Genomic DNA, 26,333 nt, shown 5'->3' on the forward strand with positions numbered 1-26,333 from the left:
CGTCCGTGCACATTTATCTTTTCTGGAGCAGAACTTTAAAATCATTCAATATTTCTTCACCAAGTTTGGATATTCTTAATAAAATATTTTTCGTGTGTCCATGGCAACAAGTGTGACTTAAACTGAAATCGGAGGTAATACGGGGGATGTTGATGACTGCATCTTCTTGTTTTAAGTAATTGCTAGACGTGACTGAAACCAGGGATAATCTACAACATATAGTCTGTATATAGTCTCCCTGCTGAAACTGAGCTCGGTTATCAACAGATTAATTACACATGTACTTGATGATCTTCAATATGTTCCACTTAAGACGTTACAAAGAATGTGTGACGTTTCGGCAACATGTACAGGGTATTTGTGGCATGTAAATCACAATCAAAACACATCTTGAAATATTTACTTTCTTTCCTGGGAAACTAATCCGAAAAAAACAGAAACAACAAACTGTCTATTTTCCTTAACATACAAAATGTTATGAGAACTATGAAAGTAGTTCGAAGTACAGGTGAATAAAAGTGATTCGCAGCCGATTAATTACACATACGTGATATTTCCTCACGAAGCATCAATACCCTTTCTTAAGTGTTGGGTCCGTCAACCTGCTAATGTGCTTGCTGGTCACCTATAAATTTCCGTCCCACAGTTAATTAGTAATGGTCGGGTGTGCAATATGTGAACATATATCATAACAAGTGACCTTATATTTCACACCATTATCGAACATTATCTACCATTTGCTAAATGAAATATCATTTGCATATTCTAAATCCGACAAATCAGGAAATTGGAAACATGAAATTGTCGAGAGTTCCCCCGGACGTGCAGATAGGACAGGCAAAGGCATATAAACATGAGGAAAATACCGACCTGGCTTTGGTTCCGTTTGTGTACATAAACTTACCCGGCAGCTGTATCACAGATAAGCCTTATGATAAGAGGAACAAGGTATATCACTTTCCTTTGTGGTAATTAAAACTAGCATGCATGCATAAAATGAATTCTACTTTCAAACGTTAAATGCAATGTGAATGCCTATATTACAAACAATAATTTATTGTTGTTGGTTTTTTCTTCTATTTTTTAAATTTCAACATTGCAACAGAAGCAAAAGTCGCGGGACGGATTCCATGTCAAGCAGGATGGACCTGTGGAATATTGCTCACGCTATCGTGCCAGGCATCCAATAATGGTGGGCAGGGGCGGGGTAGTAGAGACATGCCAAATGAAACATTGGCCAAAGACACAAGCTGGCAACAGACATCATTCCCAAAAATGGAATGAGAGAAGACGTGTGTATCATGTATATTCTTTGATCACGCAAGTGTTTTCATCTTTTTTCTAAGAAACGGATAACCAACTAGAAATAGCCAAGTGAACACTGTAGGAGAAACACCGGGGATTGCAGACGAGATACAGCTGGTCAAGTGGCTACAAATACTTCAAAACTAGGTGAGGAATGCTACACGTATGTATGAATGATTGTTAACCAGCGAGACATACGTAAGCTGGGTCCAGGGCTACGTTTTGTGTTCTCCACCTGAATAAATTGAAGTTGGTTTTGTGTTGTGACTAGAAAACACTCACACGGATTGTTTATTAAAGTCGCATCTCAATATAAAATACATACAGTACTGAAAGCTAATAAAAGTTTAGCCGCTCATGTAAAGGGTTATGAGAGATTAAGCTCTGTTAAATCCGGGAGGCTATATATAGATATTGTGAAAGATAAAATATCATTGTATGTAAAAGCAAAGACATGTCCCTATAACATGCGTGCAATTCAACAAAAAATATGATTTTCACGATATTCCACATAAAGCTATTTGTACTGTTTTGGCAACATATACTTTTTGTGGCATGTCAATCAGAAAATACTTTAAAAAATGTTCACTTTGTTTTCTGGAAAGTAATCCCAAAACCCCAGGTGTATACATTCCATTGTATGTCAGTGTTTATATTCCCGAGGTGAAACAACAAACAACATTCAGTTCCAAATGATAGAAAATCACTGACACTATGACCTTGACTTTCTTTAGGTACTTAGAGATATTTACACTGTCCATTTCGCTTGACATCGTTTGTCGTAACGTATACCCTGGAGATTATCGAGGATGGCTTACCATATAAAACCCATGAAAGTAGAGGTTAGAATTGTCGAAAATTTGGTGAACATCATCTCCGACTTGGTACATCTTTGTCATCGTTTTAGAATTGCCCAAATCGATGCTCATAGATTGTCAGGGCACATATCACTTCGTATAAGAATTTTTCCTCAATCGCTACATTTGATAAAAACACCCCCTACTGTGTTTATTGATTTTATGACGCCTTATGCATAGTTGTGTCAGATCAAGTGAATGTTTTCAATACTTTTATAATCGTGCGCGTTCATCATACCAATGTCGTTGAAAATTGATGTAATTTGACATGAAGTAACAATTTCTATATGTACGGGACATTCAAGAAAGACGATCCAGGAAAAATGGCAGTCTTCAAGTTCTGTTACGGTTTGTGAATTTCTAAAGTAAATGTATCTGAAAATTCAGCGTGAATGCCTTATGTAGTACACGGGGAAATACCTGATATCGTTTTCTAATGCATGGTATGTTCGCGGATGTGACAAGCCCTCTGTAACGAACCTATCACGAATATTACAATGACGGTCGTGTTATGCTAGCTTCTGCACAATGCACAGCAGGCGGGTATATATATAACGACAGGGTGGGACCGATGTCATTATGGAAATATATATATCATACACTCGTCGTGGCTCCTTGTCAACGGGTTGTCCTACACTGAGTTACCTGTCTGTCATATACCACGTCAAGGATATCGGGGGCATCACTAAGGCAAGTTCACGGTGAAATGTCCTAGATCATATGAAATACACTTGACAGTGGAAAGGATTATAAAAAAATTTGTGTTCAAGAGCATACGGAACCTATGTGTTTTTTATATATATATAAAAGCCCTTTAATTTATACGTATTCAATCTCAGCTGAAAAGATTTAACTAACACAGTGAACGAAATTTAAAGATTTAAAAATTGTACCTTTGCTGTGTACCCATTTGTGTGTATTTCAATGGTTTTAGTTGAAAGAAACTGCAAATAACCATTGTTAGTGACGGAATGATACTGTAACGTGGATCTTATAATCTCTCTACCCTTGTGGTTTTGGTATTCACAGATGTTATGTTTTTGACATGACTCGGTTAAACAGTCTGTTCCGGTATATATAAACATGTATCAAATACCGATCGGTATTTGGTAAGCGAGTATAACTGATTAAACAGTGACTGGTCAATATTGGAGCTAGCCCACACGCATATTCGCATAAACTATTGAACACACCATGTTCATTTTGCAACAATGACTGCTCCCGAAACCAGGAAGTGGTCACATGGAAAGGAGGTCAAACAGACTTACAATGTTAATTTATACTGTATGTGTGCTGGTGTAGATATCTAAATGGGTCAGGGAGCAGGTAACTTCATTTATTTGGTCATTTGCCATAGATAAGTTACGAAAGTTTGCTCTTTTTTTAACATTAATCTTCCAACGGATGAATTTTGTCAGTATCGTATGTGACAACATGCCTTCTGTAACAAGCAGTGTATTACTGCAGAAAGGAGTTGTTGTTTTGACAAGCATGCTAGTAAACTAGCACCGTAGAAAAACGTTAACGGTATCCAGAATATGGGGTCCTTGATTATGGAGGACAATAATTATTGACAACACTTGTCACACGCATTCTCGTATGAATGTTTACTTAACGTAATATTTGTATGTATAGTGGAGTCGTTTGCAGAAATCCTGTGTGAAAGATATGTACTTATTGTGGTTAGATAGTAGATGCATTCCAACGTTATGTGAGCTTTCAGCAATGCTGGACTCAATCAAACAGACTGCTCATGGCCTTGTATTCAGTTACTACAGTGAGTTATCACTCATGAAGATCAGGGTTGTAAGTGGTGGTTAGCAGTCCATGCATGTGGTAAGAGGTAACGAAAGGGATCAGGTGGCCAGTCTAGTTGAGTTGGCTCACACATGTCACCTTGTCCCGGTTACATAGATCTAGACTATGCAGTCCAGAATCAATTATTTACAGACTGTGTATCTGGAATATAACTACAAACCCTGAAAGAAAGAATTTTGTAAAATAATACCTATATTTAAGTCTTTGAAGGGCATTTAGAAGTGAAATGCATAAGGATGAAGATTTTATGGATATCAACTTCTTTATATGAGAACACCACGTTTCGGAGTTAATGCTTACCTGATGAAGGAGTAAACATTAACTCCGAAACGTGTTCTCATATAAAGAAGTTGATATCCATAAAATCTTCATCCCTAATACCTGTATTTGTTTTACTCTTAAAACAATAAAGACAGTGTATGTGTTTCCTTATTACAAGTTTTTTGTTGTAACATGTGACTTGTTGCCCTTAGTGAGTGAGTGAACATGGATTGAAGAAGACATTTTCTACCCTAAATGTGTGACACTGATGCAAGCAGTCATGCCACTTGGTTCTAGATAAGGGAGATTTTATTCGGTATTGGAGGTAACATGGCCCAGAGCACATGTACAAAGTTATTCACACATATTTGTGTACTAAGTAGGCAATTGTTATTTTATCTGTGGGTGCGGTTGTGCACAATTGTGAGAGTGGGGTTGATGTGTACACTGTGCAGCTCACCTTGGTTAAGGAGGTGGACCTCTGTAGACAATCACTTTTATACTAGCTTTTGACAGATACATTGTGTTTACAAACCAGAGATCAGGATGTATGCAGAGCTGTATATAGTGTTTCATAGTATGATTATTATAACTGTTATGGATTAACACGTTTAATTTCTAGGTTGCAGTGGGATGGCCTAATGGTTACAAAATCACTTGTCATGCTGAAGGCCTGAGTTTTATTCCACACATGGGTACAAAGTGTGAAGCCCATTTCTGGTATCCTTTGCTGTGATATTGCTGGAATATTGCTGAAATACTGCTACAAGTGGCATAAAACTAAACTCACTCACTCACTCACTCACTCACTCACTAGGTAGAATAGTTTTATATCTAATCAAAAGGAGTTTCTTCAATTGTTGGGATCTATGACATTTATGTCTGTCAGTATTATGAGAACATTTTTATTGGTTGTTTTTTTCCAGTTTTATGTGATTCATCTTGTACATTACTGGTAATTGTGCATATATCATGAATGCATTGATCTTTTGTTTTTTCAGGCTTAAATATTAATCCAGAAAATTCTGCTGGAAAAACTATGTTCAACAAATACTTTCAGGAAACATGAGTTAAGAAATCACCAAAAGAAACAGAATTTATTTTGAAAGAATTTCAATCTTTGATACAGTGTATAGAGTATTCATCCATGTTCTGTCCTTCATTTCAGTAATGTTGCGTGTCCCAAGTACATAATCAGCCTAAAGAGAGACAACGGATAAAATCTAATATGATATAGCATTGATGACCCCTAGAAACACATGATGGTAGATCGATCAACAAAGTGTATCAGTGAACTGTTTGGCTTTCTCAAGGATGTTGAGCACTGTGAATATTGTGACCCAAATAGGTGTTCGGAAGTCCAAGAACAGAATGAAGGCATGGTCTCAACGTCACAGTTTATCAAAAAATCAGTTAGTGACACCAAGTTGCTTCAATCTCAAGCGCAAAACCAGCCTCACATTGTAAGGAAGTGTATCTGTAATCTGAAGCAAGGACATGCTTCAGCAGTAAAAGGTAACACTGTTTCCCCAAATCCTGCAATAGAAAATGGAACAATGAATAACCATGAAACAGAAAGAGGACCAAGTGAAACCAATGATGTGTGCAAAAGTGATGTGGCAACACCTGCCGTGCAATCTGGTGAACAAGGGGAGGTAACTTCCACATCAGGAATAGAAGATATCACTTTTGACAAACAGAAAATTGATGTTTCTGGTGCTGGTGACATTGGTGACATTGTGAATGGGATGTATGACGTTTCAGAAGAAGAGGAAGTATCGATGAGGCCAAAGTTGGCATCACAGGAACAAGGTCGAACAAATACACAAGTAGTGTCTGATGTGTTTGGTTTTCTTCGCACTGAGACAGATGCAAGTGATGAAAGCTCTCGTGTCCAAGAACACTTGCAAAAGTTGAGCGAAATGGTTAAGAATGAAGAAATGGTTAAGAACGCATCAGCAGAATCTGCCGACAGAGCAGATTTTGAAAATGATGAAGTGAAGCCATCATACATCACAAGTGCAAATGATACAGGAAAGTCAAATAATGATGAAGCAAGCATTCATGTAGATGGCAACAAAACAAGTGTGAGTAATGACGATAGGAAAGAAGTGACAGATGCAAATGTTATATCTTCAGAAGTAGATTGTCAGGGAAAGGCGGAACCCAGTGGCAGTGATTCTAAAAATGTGACCAAAATATTTAACGATGAAACAGATGTCAGAAAAAATGGCTGTGACTACCTAAATGAGGTTGCCCAAGTTGAGAATCGGAATACTTGTGAAGATATCGAGGTAAATGTATTTGATGATTCTAATGCTAGTGACACAGTAGAAAGAACTGATGCAAAGACAAGTGCCTGTGGCTCAAAGGAAGTAGCTGGGACCAACAAGGCTGTTGCAGGTAGCAGTGACGATGTTGTTATACGAAGACGCCAGTCTAGCAAAAAGTCTGAGGGAGATTATCACTCAGATGATTCATCAGACGAAGATACAGGTGAGTAGTACTAACCCCACAATGCCTTGATACATTGATGCATCGATACTTTTTCAAAGACGATACATTGCATTGATATTTAGGTTTGAAAGTATTGGTTCAAATATGTTTGTGTATTGTCTACATTTTGCAATTGTATAATTGGTTTTGATGTTATGAGAGTTATAAGTAATTATTTTTCATGCACAAAGAATCGGAATTAGACCTTTTTAATATCTGAATATAAAAAATGTTGATCTTTCATTGATGGATTCATGAAACTTACGTATGGTGACATCCCTAATGAGTAGCCATATTGTAGCATACCTTGATTCTGGGTTGAAATCGTCATTTCTGCTGTGTGTCTAAAGTCATTCCATCATGCTGTTTTTGGCAGAGTTTGAACTCGAGCCTGCTGGCCCAGGACTAGCACACATTTTGGCAAAGCATTTTCCTATTGTTTTAATGAACAAGTGCAGTTTTTCACTGTCCAAACAAAGCACTGAATGGTTCCACCAAAGGTGTAAAACTATGAGTGAAACAGTATACCGCAACGTAAGTAGATTTGTAGAACTGTGGTACATTGGCCTTGGTTCGGTATGCTGTAATGCAATAAAACAAATTGGTATTTTTGTTTTTTTATACCATCATCCTATTTATCTTTTAAACCTTTTCTAAATGTCTAGAAATGGAATCTATGCATTTCTTTGATTTTTGTTCGTCTAACCTATACAGAATGTGAAAGTACTAATTAAAGATATAGAACATGACTGAGTCAGTCCCCATTAGGAAAACATTCCTATGCATTGTGATGACGTATCATTAGTTTTAAGCTCTATGTCATCATTGTTCCCTGTGTAAGAAAAATGCAGATGTTACACCTACAAATGTTTACAGAGGCAAATTCTGCAGAGAAGACTGTGTGAAGATAAGGATAAAATTCTGTCTTCAGCAACCTGTGCTTGCTGTGAGTGTGAAAGATGACCAACGGAATCATATCATCGTACTCCCATTGCATAGATTATGTACTTCAGTGCTCATTATATCAATCACAGGATCACTTGGTCCTGACTTGGCTACATACAAATCACTGTCAAGAAGCTAGAATTTGGTCTGCACTTACAGAAGCAAATCATCAAAGATGCCAATTCAACCTATAAAGTTGAAAAAAACACGCAATGAAAAAACGCCAGTGAAATCGCAGTTCTTAGGATTTACTAAGTTTCCCTCAGCGTTGGATGAAAAACTTGTTTCAACAGCTGTGTTGCTCTGCGCTGATAATGCATGTGCAGTGAAAAGGTTCACGGAGCTTTAAACAGTATAACTTCAATCACTGACCACATGCAATTAACACCTATCGGGCTTATAAGCCATAAACAAAGAGCTGGCTAAGCGTATCGGCAAATGAACCAGTGGCCAATGAAAAAGCTTTGTTACACCTGAGTGCACACCAACCGGCTTTGACAGGGTTCTTTATCATGGTTGCTTCGTTTCAAGGGAGGTAAACCCAAGTACAAAATATTGCACTTTTGACTTGCGATTATAAGCTTATAATTTGGTTTATTTGTTTTTTCACCAATTCATTTTATATGTCATGAATAAGTGATAACTGTGTTTTAATTATTTTTGATGTTTTGGTTGCATGTGACCTTTAAGCATGGTTAGTGGTGGAGTGTAGGTGGACGCGTGACCAAGCTCAACTAATTTTTTTGATAGTCCGGATTAGAATATAGGCCTTTAGTAGCTCATGTCTTGCTGACTTGGTTGACATATGTCATTGGATCGATGCTCATGCTATTGATCATTGGATTGTCTGGTCCACACTCAATTATTTACAGACTGTCTCCAGATTGCTTAAATAAAAATAAACTCACTCACTCCAGATGGTTCTATATTCATGGGCGTCTTACTTCCCCAAACCAAAGCATATTACAGGTTGTGTCTGTTGCACAGTAGTCCATTGACAGTGGTAACTAAGGTACACTTTTTACTTGATATCTAGCTTGTCTAGTGCCACTTCAGCTGACTTCCACAATGGTAGAACTTATTTATGGTGTATAAACCATGATTGGTGGTGGTTGTCTTATACTGCATTTGTACATGATGTATATCAGATTCCTTTCACATATTTCATGGTGCACACAGTCATTGCTTCATGTTAGTACAGTAACACATGACCAACTACAGATTGTTCACCCAGAGTTTCTCTCATATATCTGGGCAAATACTGAACATTCAATATTCAGCAGACAAATATCAATCTGTAAGGATGTTTACGTAAGAAAAAGGCATTGAAGTTTGAAAGCGTGAATGTGCAAGGAAGTAGTCTTCTAAGGCCCATGGACTTGCACCAGGAAGAGCATATATCACTCGATTGTCTTTTTTGTTTCCTGGAAAATTGTACCTTGTACTGTGTGACATTTGACATTAATACTAACATCATACATTAACGGATTAAGACACTGCAGGGAGTCTAAATCATGATGGGTCCAGGATCATGCATTGTTGATTTTTAATCAATTTCAGATACAGTATATTAAAGATTTTTAAACAGGTATTCCCTGATTACAATGTTACCTAGCAATATTTGAGTATAAGTGTATTTTAAAATGTGCTGTTGGGAGGGGGTTGGGGTGGGGTTGGGGTGGGGTTGAATTTTTGCTGTTTCTTGAATATTCTCACAAACAATTCATGATTACTATCTCAAATTCAGATTGCCATTCAGCTATTACATACATCTGCCTTATATTGAAAGGGAACAACTCCACATCCTCTCAAAAACTACAGCATTCCTTTGGCGTAAAGCATCCTCAATGTCTCAAGGGTATATGTTCCAACAAATCTCCATCATACCCTGGATGCATCTATGGCTCAGCCCAATTATTTAATTACCTTCCTTTCCAGGCTCTGTATTCTCACAGTAGCCAATCAGCCAGACCACTGTTGCAACCGAACTTGTCAGTGTCAACAAAGATAGCAGTTGCGAAGGTTTGTTCACAGTGTGACTCAGATTTGGGAAAAATCATACAGGCAAATTGTCAGGTCAGAAACTTTAAAACAATAAATGCAAAAATTCCTTCTGCCTCTTTCAGAGTTCATCTGCATGATTTGTGTTGCCAAGTGTAACTGATTAGACAATTTAACAAGTGAAAGTGTGTTGTGATTGGTATGTTCCACCTCCCAGCGTAGGCACATGATTGGACAAAATGTCAGTCAAGGGAGGTAATGAAATTATTGACCCTAGCCATAGAACCTTGCCACCACCTTTTCTCACCCCTCTCTCCCTCTAACTTTTCTCATTCTTCCCCCTCACTCCCTCTCTTGAACCACCCATGTAATGGATCATATTGTGTCGCTGACAGTGTCATGATGATCCAGGTTGAAGTGGTATTCAGCAATCATGCTTGATATAATAAAAGTTTCACAGAACTTTGTGGTCAGGCTTGCTGAAGTGGTTGGTGTAGACACTCTATAACAGAGCGACAACCCTCGCTATCAGTTTATCATTAACAGTGTTAACCATCAGAGCTACGGACTGGCATGTAACTGATACACATTGACACCCTGCTGCTAACTTCCGGTTACCAGTAGACGCAACAAATGAGCACTCAGGTAACCATGTAAAGAGTGTTCCCTAATATGGGACCAGACCGAGAGCAAATTCCCTTATCAGGAGTTCACCAGCTGCGATTGACAGTCAAAGATTACATGAACAGCTCCAATGAATAGAATACGATAATCTTAATCTTTATCTTGTCTCTCATATGCACATGTCAACTGACAACATCGCTAAAAGTGTGTATCAATTGCAAAATCTGTGCCATTTTAGGCCAGTCATGAAACAGTACTGTTCCCAATATCCCAGATGTTCACTGAACATATCATCACATAGTCTCTAGATTACTTTCCGTAATCTCTAGATTAGCATAGTCTCAAGATTACCACTGGTTGGTGGTTCACTGTATGACACTATTAGTCTCTGATTCTAATTTCATATTAATTCTCATAAGTTTATAAAGTTGACAATTCCAACGAAACACAATTTCACATTATCTACGAGCATTACAGTAGTGTTTTTTGAATGCCATTTGGGGGCTCACAATGAGAATTCTTTGAGCCATACAGAGACATATGGTGCTTTTTTTCCAAAGGGAAGCTACTCTGAAATAATAAAGCCATGACGACAATTTTCACAAACATCACTGTCCTTCGAGCCCATGAAATATTCGTGCTGTACTACATTACATACAGGAACCGCGAAGAGTTGATTTTGTGACTATTTGAGCATTTCTTTCGCAGTAGATTAAGAGGGAATGAAACAATGACTTGGGAACTTGAACTTGTCATATACAGGTCATGGGACATCTCCCCGCTCCCAGCTCCCGACGAACTTTAATTTTATCTTATGTTGCTTACCTTGAGGAATTTATTTTTGTCAAATACCGTGGGAAAATACTGGAGTTGCAATTGACAGGAACTGTGCAGGTGTGTTACTGATGTTATGGTACATGTATGTATTTTTTAATTGGACAATAAATGTATATGTATGTACATGTGTTACTAAACTCAACCCCCATTAGATAATATTCTTTCATTAAAAGCACAGTAAAGATGAATGTCAATTGTTGTAAATAAACACTAAACTTTTGAAATTGAGACTAGTGCTAAAGAATATTCTAATTTTTCAAAATATTAAATCATTATATTGTGAATGAAAAACCTAAAATCATCAAATCTGTAGAAAACTTCCATCATGGATACTTTAGAGAGCCCAACCACCACACCACACATTTTCAAACCTGATGAAAAACACAGTTCAAAGGTCTTGCCTCTTGCAAGTGAAGTTCAAAGGATGGATGTCTGAAAGATGTATATTTGTGGCCCCATGGTGGATGCATCACAGTCAGGTTCAGTACTTGGTCAAGATGTGATCCAAATTGCGAAAGCACTCAGTAGAGATTCCAATATAATAAGGGACTTTATAGTTGAACAAAAAACAAGTTATTTGGATAGTCAGTTTCTTTATTTCATAGTTATTGTGACAACAAAGTTCCACCATGTGTTCAATGGGTTTGGCCACTGAAACTCATTATCAAGCAACTGAGAGGTATTTTGCGTCATGTATATCAGATGTGTCACACAGTGCATCTGTTGAACTGGAAAAAGGGAGATGCACAACTTTGATATTAAAGAAAACATAACATGAAGTGCTCTACATACTTGTTAAAAGTATGTAGTAGTTGGTTGTCAGTCACACAGCTCTTTCAAACAAGATCTGTTTACTTACTCAAGATGCATAGGGGAATATTGTAATTAAAAGTTAACATTGTATCTTTGTTTACATAAGTAAAGAAGTAATATTAATTCTTGATTATTCGAATACATTGATATTTTAAACTTATTTCTGCAGATAATGTATGATACTAATACCAATAAAATAAATAAATACCAATAACTACAAATTATTAACCTTTTATGAACAATGTATTTTCCAATAAAATGATTTCTTTGGAGTGCACCCTTACATAACAGAGACGTCATTTTGAATGTATTACTTCCATTATTACTTATCTGCAATCGTCAAGAACTGTTTACTGAACCTTTTTTCCTGGGCATCTGCAAAACAAATGATACTTGTATGACATGAATGGTGTAATGGTAAAATGTAAAAATGTACACTTATTTTCAACAAATTAAGAGCCTGAGAATGAATTAAATTTATATTCGGGACATATTAACAAACAAAATGAATGTTGTGTTGTCTGCTACGTGGTATTGAAATGTGCAGTGCATGATGCAAATGCATGTTTACGTAAAAATTATGAAAAAATATAATACCAATTGTAGCTATATAAATTTGGTACCAAGCAAAAGAAGAAATCGCCTTGAATGTTTGCATACTTATCTAAAAAATGCTAGTAGTAAACTATTATTGTGAAAGTGTGCTGAAATCAAGTTTTCTGGAGTAAAGATTTCAGAAAACATTCATATTTCATGGTCTTGCAGGAATCAAAATAAGGAATTACATGACCACCACAGATTTATAAATGCCACTAAACCAAAATGTATCTAATCTTTTATTACATCCTGGTAACTAAGGATTTGGATTGGGAATTAGTAGCCATTATTGAAAATCAAAATCGGGACTTTCGCCGATTTTACACTGCCACCATTGTCCTCACAGAACAACAATCACACATGACAGCATTCATCAAATACAAAGACAAATATATCATTTAGCACCCCTAGTAGACCTAAGATGCACTGTTGCAAATATTAGTATGTACATGAGAATAAATGAAAAAAAATTAAATCTTACCTTTGTAATGAAAATACGCGAAATCGGTGACAAGCTGTGACACTGATGGTTTCACGCATTGGATTGGGGGCCGTTCTCTAGTTGATGCAGCTTGTCTCCAGTGGTTAATTAATGCTCATAAAGATATATGAGGACATGGAATGCAAGACATTTGAAGCAGATGAGACTGTCCATGGCCTTTACAGTGTTCACGAATGATGTTTCAGTAAGACAATTAACAGGATATTGGGTCCTGTAAGTTTTAGATGTCTGTTTGGCCCACTTAAAATTCATGGGACCCATGGAATAGAATTAAACACACATTTCAGATTTAACATTTTGGTATATTTGGAATTGAAATTATTAACATTATGTAATAGCAAACATTAGATTCATAAACAGCAAACAAGTGTCACGCCACAAATAACCACTTCAGACAGTCATTGCCAGTGGCTTGGTGACTTCTTAATCTGACAGTTTGCGAATCTGCCTGATTTGTCAGAGGGTCAGACACTATTCATAAACACTGCCTTTATGAGAGGACTGTCATTTAATACCAGACATTTATTAGACATTGCTGAATTTTCTTTCATTCATTTTTCAGATTATTAGTCATAATTGTATCTAAATGTTTTTCAAAGTGTAGTCTTGAACTGGCAATGTTGGCCCAACTCTGAATGCTGACTGGGTATAAACTATAGAGTTACAACAGGTTATAACATTCCGAACAATTTATAGATCAGGTCCTGTGTCCTATAAGCCTGGAGCAAGCTGTTTTCTGATTGGCCAGTGTTAATTTCCCATTACTAGTATTTAGTTTACTGGTTAGGAAAAATGTGAGACCTGTCATCACAGATAATGAGAAGGCCTCTGATAATTTTGTAGAGGTAGCAACCTCTAGGATATGATTTTATGATGGTTCATTCATTTTTATCCCTCTGGCATATAATGTGGGGGGTATATTGTCGACGCCTCGTCTGTCTCTGTCCATCCGTGCGTCTGCAATCATTTTGTTTCCAGAGCCTAACTCAAAAACTGTTCAGTATTTTTAGACCAAAATTGATCGATATAATAATCTGAACCTATGGTTGTGCCTTTTGCTATTTACAGATTTTTGGCATTCTTATTTTTATTCCCCCGGGGATATAGTTTACGCCTTGTCTGTCTGTCCGTCCATATGTCCGCGGCCTGTCCATCCGTCCGACTGTCTGTAATCATTTAGTTTCAAGAGCATAGCTCAGATCCATTCAATATTTTTAGACCAAACATGATAGGTTTTTTCAAAGGCATTTAGAAGTTGGAGGAATCAAACTTAAAGTGCATTATGGTTCAACTTCTTTATTATACAAGGTCACAACGTTTCAAGACAGATTCTAGTCTCTTCTTCAGGTGAGGTGAGGATAGTCTGAAAATGGAGGGATGGGCTTCTTTAGTTCAAACATGATAGATATAATAATCTGAACCTAAAGTGGAAACGTTTCGGATGTAGTCTGAAAATGGAGGGATGGGCTTCATTTTCGGAGCAGAACTCAAAAACCGTTCAATTTCTTTATGCAAAACTTGGTAGATTTATCAATCAGAGCCTAAAGTGGTGCCTTTTGCTATTTACAGAGTTTTTTATTTCTTATTTTCTTGGTTTCCATGGAAACGTTTCAGACTTTGTAGCAGAACTTGGCAGATATTTGAGGGAGACCACCAAGTGGTGCCTTTTGCTATTAACAAAGTTTGGTATTTTTTATTTTTCCTGGTGTCCACGGAAACAATTCAGACTTAGTCTCAAAATGGAGGGATGGGCTTCGTTTCTAGAGCACAACTTGAAAAGCATTTGATATCTTTCAACAGATCTTGGCAGATATATGAGACAGATCTTGAAGTGGTGCCTTTCGCTGTTTACAGATATATGGCATTTATATTTTTCATGATTTCCATGAACTTAGTCTAAAAGAACATTAAGCAACTGTCAGATGATTTGTCCTTTCAAATATGTGAAGGCTTAGTCTAAAGGTGGGGTGGGCTACGTTTCCAGAGCATAGCTCAGAATCCATTCAATATTTTTAGATGAAACTTGATAGATATAATAGTCTGATTCTAAAGGGGAAACGCTTCGGACATAATCTCAAAAAAGAGGGATGGGCTTCATTTCCGGGGCAGAACTCAAAAGCATTCAATATTTTTCTGCAAAACTTGATAGATATATCAGTCAGAACCTAAAGTGGTGCCTTTTGCCATGTGCAGGTTTTTGGGATTTATCATTTTCTTGGTTTCCCTGGAAACGTTTTGGACTTAGTGTTTGGTTTACCATGGGTGATGTACCTCGTTATTTGATCGTGATAAGATACTGTTATAGAACAGTAATGTTGTTTACTTTGTGACTGTATCTGGGCGACTGACAGAAGTCATCTGTAGAAACAGTCTCATGTATTTTTGGTTCTACAGTCCTGTGATTGTGAATAATATGACCTATCCCACCATTGCACCTCCAAAATAATCTGTAAAACATACAAAAATGTAAGAATGACACAAGGATTTGTGTAACCATGGTAACTGCACCTTTGTCACCCTAGGTGCTTTCATGATCATGTGACCATACACAGTCTCCATTGTGGCCAAACAATCACCTTTTAAGTTCTAATTTGACTACAATTAAGTTCTTAATTCTTTTACAGTCATATTGCCACAGAAATAGTGCGGTACGATTTGCATGGAGTTTGTCCATGAAATGTTTGATAATCGACATTCACAATAGTGAAATGAGCTTCCTCATTGCTGGCTTTTCAGTTTCCAAAAGGAAATTGTGTAATCAGTGGGAATGTTGCCATGGGAACATAACCATAGATGCCATGATATATGTGAGTGAGTGAGTAAGTTAAGATACATGTATATGGGCAATATTTCAGCCATGTTAGACCCGTGAAGGTCCCGGGGTAGAATAGGCCTTCAGCAACCCATGCTTGCCATAAAAGGCGACCAGGCTTGTCATAAGAGGTGACTAACGGGTGGTCAGGCTCGCTGACTTGGTTGACATGTCATCAGTTCCCAATTGCGCAAATCGATGCTCATGTTGTTGATCACTGGATTGTCTGGTCCAGACTCGGATTGTTTACAGACCGCCGCCATATAGCTGGAATATTGCTGAGTGTGGAGTAAAACTAAACTCCCTCACTCAGCCATGCCATGACTAAAGGTACTCATGCAATGATAATAAATCAAGCAAATTTGCAGAAGCTATTGACATAAGCCATGATATGCCATTGAAGTTACTAAAGTTACTGTTCTGAAGTTGCTAAAAACCTGACACTTTTAAAACAACAGTTCAAATGACCTCAAAGCAATAGAATTTTATTAAGGTAGTGTGATAATAATAAGAGAAAAGATGCAGTTGTCATTAAACATGGAGAGAGTTTTCTTGGTTCACAGTCATCATGTTCCTGACAAATTTTTCTAAACTGAGTTCCTCAACAAAGTTAGCGCTAAGACTGTCCACATAAGTCAATGTTTGAGGGTGCGAAATGCATTTCCTTGTTATGACAACAAGCTATGATTTTGAATGCATAATGTAGCACTTGTAACATTATAGGCCACCAATACCAGAAATATTCTATCTTGATAATCTCCTGAAATGGATTCCATTGGGCTTTAAAGGCAAAATAGAGGTAAACATGTTACAAGAGAATTCCACATTTGTATCTGGTTGTATGCTTTCACGGTACATTGGAAGTGGGCTTTAGACATTCACTCTCTACACAGATATATATTGGTACACAGCATATTGCCTTCAATGTAATGGTGTATGGCTGACAACTAAAGCCTTTTCAGTCTTCATTCTTAGGTCTGTTATTAGGAAATATGAATCAGCTCCAACACTGGCCTTAAGTGAGTAGAACCAAAGTATATGAACACATACATATGCATTGCTGCTAACACTCACTCACACCTATAAATAAAGTCCAGCTGAAAGAAGAAAGGCCTATGCACACTTGCTCGCACCCACCCCCACACCCCCACCCCCCACATGCTCATACGTTTGCACTTTCATGTATACTCCCTTACTCACTCACACTTACAAAGAAAGCCTAACAGAATGATGAGCACACATGCACACTAGCTCACACTCACTCTGACATCCTCATTCACTCACTCATATGCATGCAATCTCACATGCACTTCTTAAGTCATTTACACTTATAAAGCCAGGCTGAATGTAGAAATGCACATGCACTCACTCACTCACTCTGGCACGCACATACCTACTCAGATAATGCGTTACTCAGGCACACACGAAAACACTCACTCACTCAGGCAAACTCTCACACACCGTCCCACTACAAAGCCTGGCTGAATCAGAAGACAGGCCAACAACTTCCTGGTACCTTCCTCAGATATTTAATAGTCTGTAATACTAAACAGGTCATGACAATTTAAATACACATCTAATTTTATCCATGAAAGACACACCCTTACTAATAACCCTTTGGAACAGGATTTCTGATGCTATTATGATCATACACTCTAGCATCCTGATTGTCCCTTTGTGCTAACAATAACAAGGGTATGTTACAGTGTTCACGAATGGTGATTCAAACTAACAGGATATTGGGTCCTGTAAGTTTCAGATGTCTGTCTGACCCACTGAAAATTTACAGGACCCACAGAATAAAGTTAAACAAACATTTCAGATTTAACATTTCTCAAAATTGGCATTGAAATTATTAACATTATATAATGACAAACATTATAAACATGAATTTATAAACACTGAACAAGTGTTACATGCCACAGATAACAACTTCAGACAACATCATTGTAATTTATTCAGTCTGACACTGGGGCCAGCAAGTTTGGGACTTCTATCTGATCATTGGCAAATCAGCCAGATTTGTAAGAGGGTCAGACACTATTTGTGAACACTGGTGTTATGCAGCTTTTGGGAAAGTAGTTGCATTACAGTTGTCAAGACAACCACGTTCCAAGGTGAAGATCACTGTATGATAAGGCTAGTATTACACAATTAGCAGGGCTATACATGGAATAAGTTACCTAAACACATGCCAGATATGTTTTTGTACTCAAAACAAATGTCTTTTCCTGTGACATTTCTTAATTTTTAGGTTTGATTGGTGTTTCAGCAGTAAACTATTTCTATTGATTGTGCATGACAATTAGTTTTGTATGGATAATAATTAATTTTATGTTTCCATTCATTCATTCTTTGTTCATGACGTTTACAATTCTGAAATAGTTATGCATGTACAATGCTCATTATGAATGACTACAAGTTGTACCTCTGTTTATAAGGGGTGACTACTGATGGGCAAACAACTATTTCAGTAGTGATAATCTATTACATCATACTATTGTGATAGGGATAGTCTGTTGTTACAAAAATTATTGCAATATTACTGCAGTAAATTTTATTCCTTGTGTCTTCTCATTTGAAGTCATTTCAAAACAAACAAAACAGTATTTGCTTTATATGAAATGAAAGTAAGGTGAAATAATTTTAATCTCTTTTATTTACTGAAAAACACTTTAAAACCAGCTTAAATAAACATACATCCTAAGCTAAAAACATTTCTTTTTTTACCTCATTTGACCACGTGATACTGCCCTCCCAGATTTCCTTACCACTAAATGTAAAATTGTATACATCCAGTGCATCATTTCTCCCTTTACTCTGGACAATGTTCATTTAGACCTGAGTGAGTAAGTTTAGTTGTATGCTGCACTCAGCAATATTCCAGCTATATGGCAGCAGTCTGTAAATAATCGAGTCTGAACCAGACAATCCAGTGACCAACAACATGAGCATCAATCTGCGCAACTGGGAACTGATGACATGTCAACCAAGTCAGCGAGAGTGACCACCCGTTCCCGTTAGTCGCCTCTTACGGCAAGCATGGGTTGCTGAAGGCCTATTCTACCCCCGGACCTTCATGGGTCAATATTTAGATGTAGTAAACCTTAAAAGGAGATAGCACTGGGTATTTTAAAACTTAAAATAATATGGATGATATTTTTCTGTAATGGCCTCAAATGATTTGTTGTGAAGTTTAAATTCAGCTCTTACATTCAACATAGCCTGAGTAAATATTTAAGTTTTTAGATAAAATTTTATGAACAAAAACAGATATATTATAGAATATGTGCAAGGCATGATCATATGAATAGGTGACTGAGTGAGTTTAGTTTTATGCCACACTCAGCAATATTCCAGCTATATGTCTCATGAACTGTTGTACCCAATGTCTTCAAATTTGGAGACAGCCAATATTGGGGGATTACACAGACACCAGTTGATTTTGGTGACCTGGACCTTATCTTCAAGGTTACCCCAACACTTTGACCACTTTTCAAACTATGTAACCGCATTATCTCCTAAAACACCCAACCTCTTCAGTTATGTCTGCAGGCTTCGTTGGGAGATTATGCAGACACCATTTCAGGCATCTTGCATGTGACCAAAAATAAAAGTAAATATGTCATAAATATTTCATTCGTCTTTAGCAACGGGAAACATTGCCATGTTAGTGGCAAACACTTCTTGTTACTGATGATGTCAATATTGTTACTTTGATTGTGGTTATTGTTCTTATTGTTAATAGAATGGATGCCCTGAGTTCAAGAAAGTATATTTCAAAAGTGTACCAGATTTTACAAAGCACATGAATGGTGGATCTATCACTTAGTCTTGGGAAGGAGAACTCAATCATCTTATGTATAATATTTATACAGCTGTTGATATATGTCAGTGTTTCCTGGTGGAAAGTACAAAGGGTATAGAAACATGTATTTAGAGAGTTTTCCTGTAAAGCAGTATTTAGCAACACAATCCTTTCCTAAGCGATAACAAAGCTACTAATCAGATTGAGTCATGTTATAATGTTTGTCTGCTTTGTGAAGTTGCAATGTGGTGGATTATTCCTTTGTCAGAATTATTCATGATTTTTCCTCAATCATTTCTTAACTGAGTTGTGTCCATTTGTGTCTGTATGCTCAGCTTGCTAGATTGGTAAGTTCCAAGTTGTCAGTTGTTGTTTGTGCCAGTTCAGACAATTTTGGCTTAAGTCTCTTTAGGGCATGGAATAAAATTTTCATTTTTATAATCATTGATAGTTCTTTCCGTCAATACTATAGATTTTTTCCTTATCTAGCCCAACCCTGGCCTCATGTAAGGATATGCAAGAACGTTCCTCATGGATGTAGGCGTAGGTGAATGCTACTGAAAGTCGTGTTTTTTTTTACTGTTAATGTAAATTAGTGGAGTAAGAATAACAGTAATGACTTGTGTCTGACGTGTCAAAACTGTATGTTTTACAATTACCTGTGTCTTTGACATATTGAGACCCTGTGCTTTCAGAAGGGCAAACTGGTTTGAAATGGAGCTTTCAAATATTAAGTACTCAGTTACAGTCACATAAATGAACAAGATAACGGTTTTCTTGAATAACAATTATGTTTAGACATGTTGAAGTGTTGACTGGATTGACACTTTTTCTCATGTAGTTACAATGTCTTCTGGACAAAACTAATATGCTAGATTCCGATTGCACATAAACTTCTTTGTGATGATGATGATGAGGATTGTCTGCTTGTAAAATTCAATTCTATACACACAGTTATTGTTTGAAAGGTTGCAATGTTATCAAAGTCCTTCTGACTTGTTCATGTCTTGTTGATTCTCAGCTGTCAGGAGAGGATACTGCTTGTAGAGCTCATAACTATGTACGCAGTGAGTCTGTGCTTGAAAGGTAACAATGCTATCAAAGTCAGCGGATCAGATTGTTCTTGATTGTTCATTCTCAGCTCCTTGTGGAGTATGTAAGCCATCCTATGTTACCAGGTACCCATTCATTGCTGGGTGAAAAGCATCATAATTCAAATGCAGTTAAGTGCCTAAGGAGTCACATATCATGGTACATGTAGTTCAATGCTGGAAGACCAAGGGACTCTCAAGAGCCAAGCACTACCACCTATCCTCTCATGATCTAAGGACTCCCTGCATGACCGACGCTGTTAATCCACCTGATCTGTGCCTCTGTCCTGAACACAGGAGTCGTGCAACCTCCTTAACCACTTTCATTCAGTATGTTTTTAGACCTGTAATTAGTTTTCCCCAGTGTGTAAATACTAGAAATTGTAGGGGTTGTATGGTATGTTCATGACTCCTGTAAATATGATTATTTGACACAAAATGCTTAGTGCCATGTTAATGAACAGTCTATAGCTGTCAGTAGATATTAACCATAAGGGTAGAATCATTCTTCCCATATTTACACATGTGCATTTCAGTTATTCTTTGTGCCTCTCTATTGGTCAGTATGTCTTTCTTTAGATAGAATATCATACACATTATCCTTTGTTCATGACTTCACAACTTGATCAAATCAACGTCTTCTAAACAGTAGGCTGTTGTCAGTGAAGCTTCATTTTAGGGTTGAAGTTTTATGAAATTTTCTCTCTTAAGATGTTAATGATTAGTACACAGAATAATCTAAACAAAAATCAAATTTACAGATCATCGATCTGTCCCTCGTAACTTGACTTATATCTCTGATCATTTATCAGCATGCAGACATCTGTGAGTATCTTTCATCCTGCCATTGTTGTATAAACATAGTGGAGAGTGAGTCCAGGATTCAACATGTTCTTTTCAGGATTTAGTATCCTGTTTACTGTTGCTATTTTTGAAGCTGGTGAGGAAATGGTCAGAAATGGCTGCCAGGGCAACAGGATATGAGAACTAAATACTCTTGCTTACCAGTTGGTTGTTATTGTCCACCAGTCAATGTGGATAACCTTAACTTTCCTTCAAGGTCACCACAACTCTTGTTAACACAATATTAGATGAACTGATGTGCCCGTTTGTTGCTGTTTGGGTGACCTTGATCTTATTTTCAAGGTCACCACAACTCTTTAACCACTCTTCAAATTCTTGTGAACGTGATTTTTCATGAATTGTTGAACCCAATGTCTTCAAATTTGTTGACAGCCTACATTGGGAGATTGCCGAGAGACAAGTTGATTTTGTTGACCTTGACCTTATTTTCAAGGTCACCACGACTCTTGTTAACCTAATTTCTCACGCACTGTTGTACCCAATGTCTTCAAATTCGTTGACACCCTACATTATGACATTAAGTAGATACCAACTGATTTGGGGGATCTTGCCCTATCTTCAAGGTCACCCCGACTCTTTGACCACTTTTCAAGCTCTTGATGTCTCATGCACTGTTGTACCCAATGTCTTCAAATTTGGTGACACCCTGCATTCAGGGATTACACAGACATCAGTTGATTTTCTTGACCTCTACCTTATTTTTAATGTGACCAGGACAGGTTGTTTAGTTTTCAAACTTATGTTAACGCGATATCTCATAGAACATTGCAACCAATGTCTTCCTACATCGGGTGATTATACAGATACAAGTCGTTTCATGCATCTGGTGTGTGACCCAAAAGTAAACAGTAGTGAATACTAGTATGATATATATCACAGTATTGTTACTGTCTTCTTTAGAGGTAGGGGACATTGCCACATTAGTGGCAAACACTTGTTTTACTGAACAGCAAAAGAAACGCAATTTTGGAGAGAAAAAAATGAAATCTCATAAAAGTATGCATTTTGTTTATGTGTTCTAATTAGAAACTTGATTAAAAGACTGTTCCTTTCAGTGTTCAATTTATATACACCTGGCATTAGAATTGAATTGTTGAAATTGCATTGTCAGATTGGTGTTCTGTATAGGAAGTAAGAAACAATCAGTCATGATAATCTGGGCATGCTCTGATTTGCAGTTTTTTTCGGGCATATTTGTTATCACTAAGTTTAAATTTACAGTGATTAACAGCTTAAAAATAAGTTAAACTTCCACAAAACAGTACTGCAGAATGTATGATTGAATCATGTACATTCAGACTTGGTGACCTGTTGTCCTTTAAAGCATGATTATGGGGTAATCTAGTATTAATATGTTTTATAATTGTGATTATAAATTGTCAGAAATTGTGTCTGCATATTTTTATCATTTTTTCATTGTCAAGGATTGTTGCTAGCAGGGTCCTTGGAATGAATAAAGATAGCTCTAAAAAGCTGAATAACAATGACTTAATGTGGTTGCACAGCAGTGAGGTCAGCTAGAATTTTCCTATTTCTGGAGACCCGTGAAGCTCTGGGGTAGAATAGGCCTTCAGCAACCCATGCTTGCCATAACTATTACTATGCTTGCCGAGGGTGATGACTAACGGGATTGGGTGGTCAGGCTTGCTGACTTGCTTGACACGTCATTGGTTCCCAATTGTTCAGATCAGTGCTCATGTTGTTGATCACTGGATTGTCTGGTCCAGACATGATTGTTTATAGCCCGCCGCCATGTAGATGGAATATTACTGAGTACACTGTAAAACTAAACTCACTCACTCACTCCTATTTCTGGATAAATGTAAATACATTTCTTGACAATATAACATGACATGTTTTATTGGCAGTGGTAATGTGAGGAGAAACTCTATGTCTGTTGCCAGGGATCTATGCGGAAAGTTTCCGTAACTCAAAGTGGATACGAATTGATGAAGATGAAGAGATGGGTGATGTGAAGTTTGCGACATTACCAGCACCAAGGAAGAAGCTGGTGAAGGGGGTGGTGGATGGAAGGTCAGCTAGTACTGCAGGTTAGTTGTAACTGTCACAACATCATTGTATTCACCTCATGATCCAGCAAAAATAGTTGACAGTTTATATATCATATGATATGTGAGTGAGTCAAGTTTTAAATGCTGCTGTAGCAATATGCCAACAATATCATTGCCGAGGACTCTAGAAATGGACTGGACCCATGTTGCTGAAGGCTGGTTTTGTTCTACAAGCTTTCACTTCATGGTACAGCTGAAACAGTTGATCGTGTAGTTCTTATAAATGGTGTTTTAGCGTTGTTGCTGAAGGCTGATTATAGTGTTTTAATGGTATTCTGGCAATGTTGCTTAAGGCTAATTGTGATCTATTGGTGTTCTAGCAATGCTGCTGATGGCTGATTGTGATGTTCTAATGGTGCTCTAGCAATGTTGCTGATGGCAAAGTTCTAAATGGTGTACAAGCAGTGTGTCTGGAGGCTGATTTTGATGTTCTAATGGTGTTCTAGCAATGTTGCTGATGGTAAAGTTCTGAATGGTGTACAAGCAGTGTGTCTGAAGACAGATTGTGATGTTCTAATGGTATTCTGGCAATGTTGCTGAAGACTGATTGTGATGTTCTAATGATTTTCTAGCAATGTTGCTGATGTAAATGCTCTGAATGGTGTACAAGTAGTGTGTCTGAAGGCTGATTTTGATGTTCAGATGGTATTCAGGCAGTGTAGCTAAAGGCTGATTGTGATGTTCTGATGGTATTCTGGCAATGTTGCTGAAGGCTGATAGTGATGTTCTGATTATGATAATGATGTACAAGAATTGTTGCTGAAGGTTTGTTTATATTGTATGATTGGTGTGCTTGCAATGTTGTTGATGGCTGTCACTGTTCTCTTGTAGGTCTACTAGCATACTGTTTTTGCTGAAAAGTTCATTTTTCTTGTTCAGATGATGTCTTCACTGAGGGCCACGGGTCTCCACCATTAGTGAGGTCACACAAGAGGTCAGACTCCTCCACAACCACACTATCAGAGTCTGAATTCAAGCGTCAGTATACATCACGGAGGAGGTGCCTGATCCAGCGTGACGACAGCCAGCAGGAGTACCACCGCTTGTCTCACCGCTTCTATGGTGGGTAGCAGTGGGCTGCTTTGTTAATGTTATTTCAGTCTTAAAAAAAAAATATGTCAACAATCATGTTACAATCTTTGAAAGTAAAATCTTATCCATTTGTTCTGATTCACAGTATTGTAATGTTTAGGATTATCAGATAAAGACAGGAATGCTGTTGTTCTTGAGCATGACATGTTCTGTAATTTCTTCATTTACATGTATAAAACACTGCAGAAAGCCATGAATTAATAATCAGGTTTTCTTTCACAGTGTCCATACTACCAAACGGTATCATCTGCCCTCATCACAGAACACTGTCTGTTGATCATGAATTAAATATCAGGTTTCTTTCCCACCTGCCTTACTAAGAAATAGTATCTCCTGATCATGGGTTTGAATTTCTTGCTTGTTATCATGATACTGGATTCGGCAGAGCAATGCCCAATATGTATGAGTGTCACCCAAGTAGTGAGCAAGGTGACCATTTTTTTGACATATTTGACCGTCAATATTTCATTTTGCAACCAGCATGTTTGTGCATGTCGCCAACTGGCACTTTGTGACTAAAGCTGACTTTGAGAACAAATTCTGAGTCAAGATGTAAAAGTTGTTATAGTAAAGAGATCCAGTAGCACAAAACTAAAATATTAGCATAAATTTCTTGGAATTGATTTGTCAAAGTTTCACTGTATGTAGGTATCCTATTCACATCAGTGATACGAGTTTCCAGTCATATCAGTTGTGCCCGAGTGATATAGACAGTGCAAATACCATTTCAGCTTTGTCCTTAAGCAATATAAACATGTTATACAAGGAAATGTAGTTAATAAAAACTAGTGAATTACACCAGAAATCATTTATCATTTCTCATACTTCAGGAGATTAGATTGCTTATGTGATCTAAAATGTGATCTATTGTGTAATTAATTATGTGTCCAAGTTTCACTTGTTGTTATTTCAGGAAGTTGATGAAATACTCGTATATGGGCAGTATCTTATGTCAAATTTCAACACAATCTGCATTGTTCTCAAATGCCGTCAGGATTATGACCCTTCTGAAGATGATTGTATGAGTTATTTTAAAGCATCTGTAAACATATATCACTTGTCCCTCATCGCAAACTCCTGTGACAGGTCCACAGAAGGTGCAGTTTTGTATAAGACCCATTCAGATCTATTCAAAAGCACACTGTAGAGCTGCCTCCCTTGCCTGTGTTAGGATCTTCTGGTTATGAGTTCATTCTCACATGTAAGTGACTATGATCAGCATGGTGTACGTGGGTTTCTTCAGAGGGGTATATGTCTTGCTTAATGACCTATCAACACTCTAGGCCTACCTCAAAAAGTCTGCTGACCCACTGTGCTGCTACCAAGATCATGGGTTTGAATCCAGGTTAGCCATGAGGATGTTTCTGGGCTTATCAGAACCATACCATCCTTATTGGTTTCACCTGAATAGAAAAGGTCCAAAACATGCATATTTTCACCATTTCCACACCACTTAAAGCTTTCCACACCACCTTTCCACACCACTTTTATGAAAGGAATAATGTTTGAAAGGGCTTTTACCCATTTACTCAGTATTT

At 37.4% G+C, this 26,333-nt stretch overlaps 3 protein-coding genes across 4 annotated transcripts in view; 2 read left to right on the forward strand and 1 right to left on the reverse strand.

The window, feature by feature from the left end:
• Positions 1-26,333, forward strand: part of LOC137277657 (protein FAM167B-like) — a 284,520-nt gene that overhangs the window by 112,238 nt on the left and 145,949 nt on the right. The window lies entirely within an intron of this gene.
• LOC137277641 (uncharacterized) overlaps positions 1-26,333 on the reverse strand; it is an 84,836-nt gene that overhangs the window by 32,728 nt on the left and 25,775 nt on the right. The gene's annotated exons all lie outside the window — the stretch shown is intronic.
• Positions 2,636-26,333, forward strand: part of LOC137277637 (uncharacterized) — a 32,136-nt gene continuing 8,438 nt past the window's right edge. The window contains exons 1-4 of one of the 2 annotated variants that reach the window (XM_067809466.1): positions 2,636-2,852; positions 5,410-6,737; positions 23,536-23,682; positions 24,583-24,765. In XM_067809466.1, coding sequence (XP_067665567.1) covers positions 5,501-6,737; positions 23,536-23,682; positions 24,583-24,765 — 1,567 coding nt within the window. In that variant the 5' untranslated portion in view covers positions 2,636-2,852; positions 5,410-5,500. Of the gene's footprint in view, positions 2,853-3,385; positions 3,489-5,409; positions 6,738-23,535; positions 23,683-24,582; positions 24,766-26,333 lie in introns of those variants that run through there. The other variant, XM_067809465.1, reaches the window with a different exon arrangement.

The sequence above is a fragment of the Haliotis asinina genome, chromosome 3 (assembly GCF_037392515.1).
Source record: "Haliotis asinina isolate JCU_RB_2024 chromosome 3, JCU_Hal_asi_v2, whole genome shotgun sequence".
NCBI classification, from domain to species: Eukaryota; Metazoa; Mollusca; class Gastropoda; order Lepetellida; family Haliotidae; genus Haliotis; species Haliotis asinina.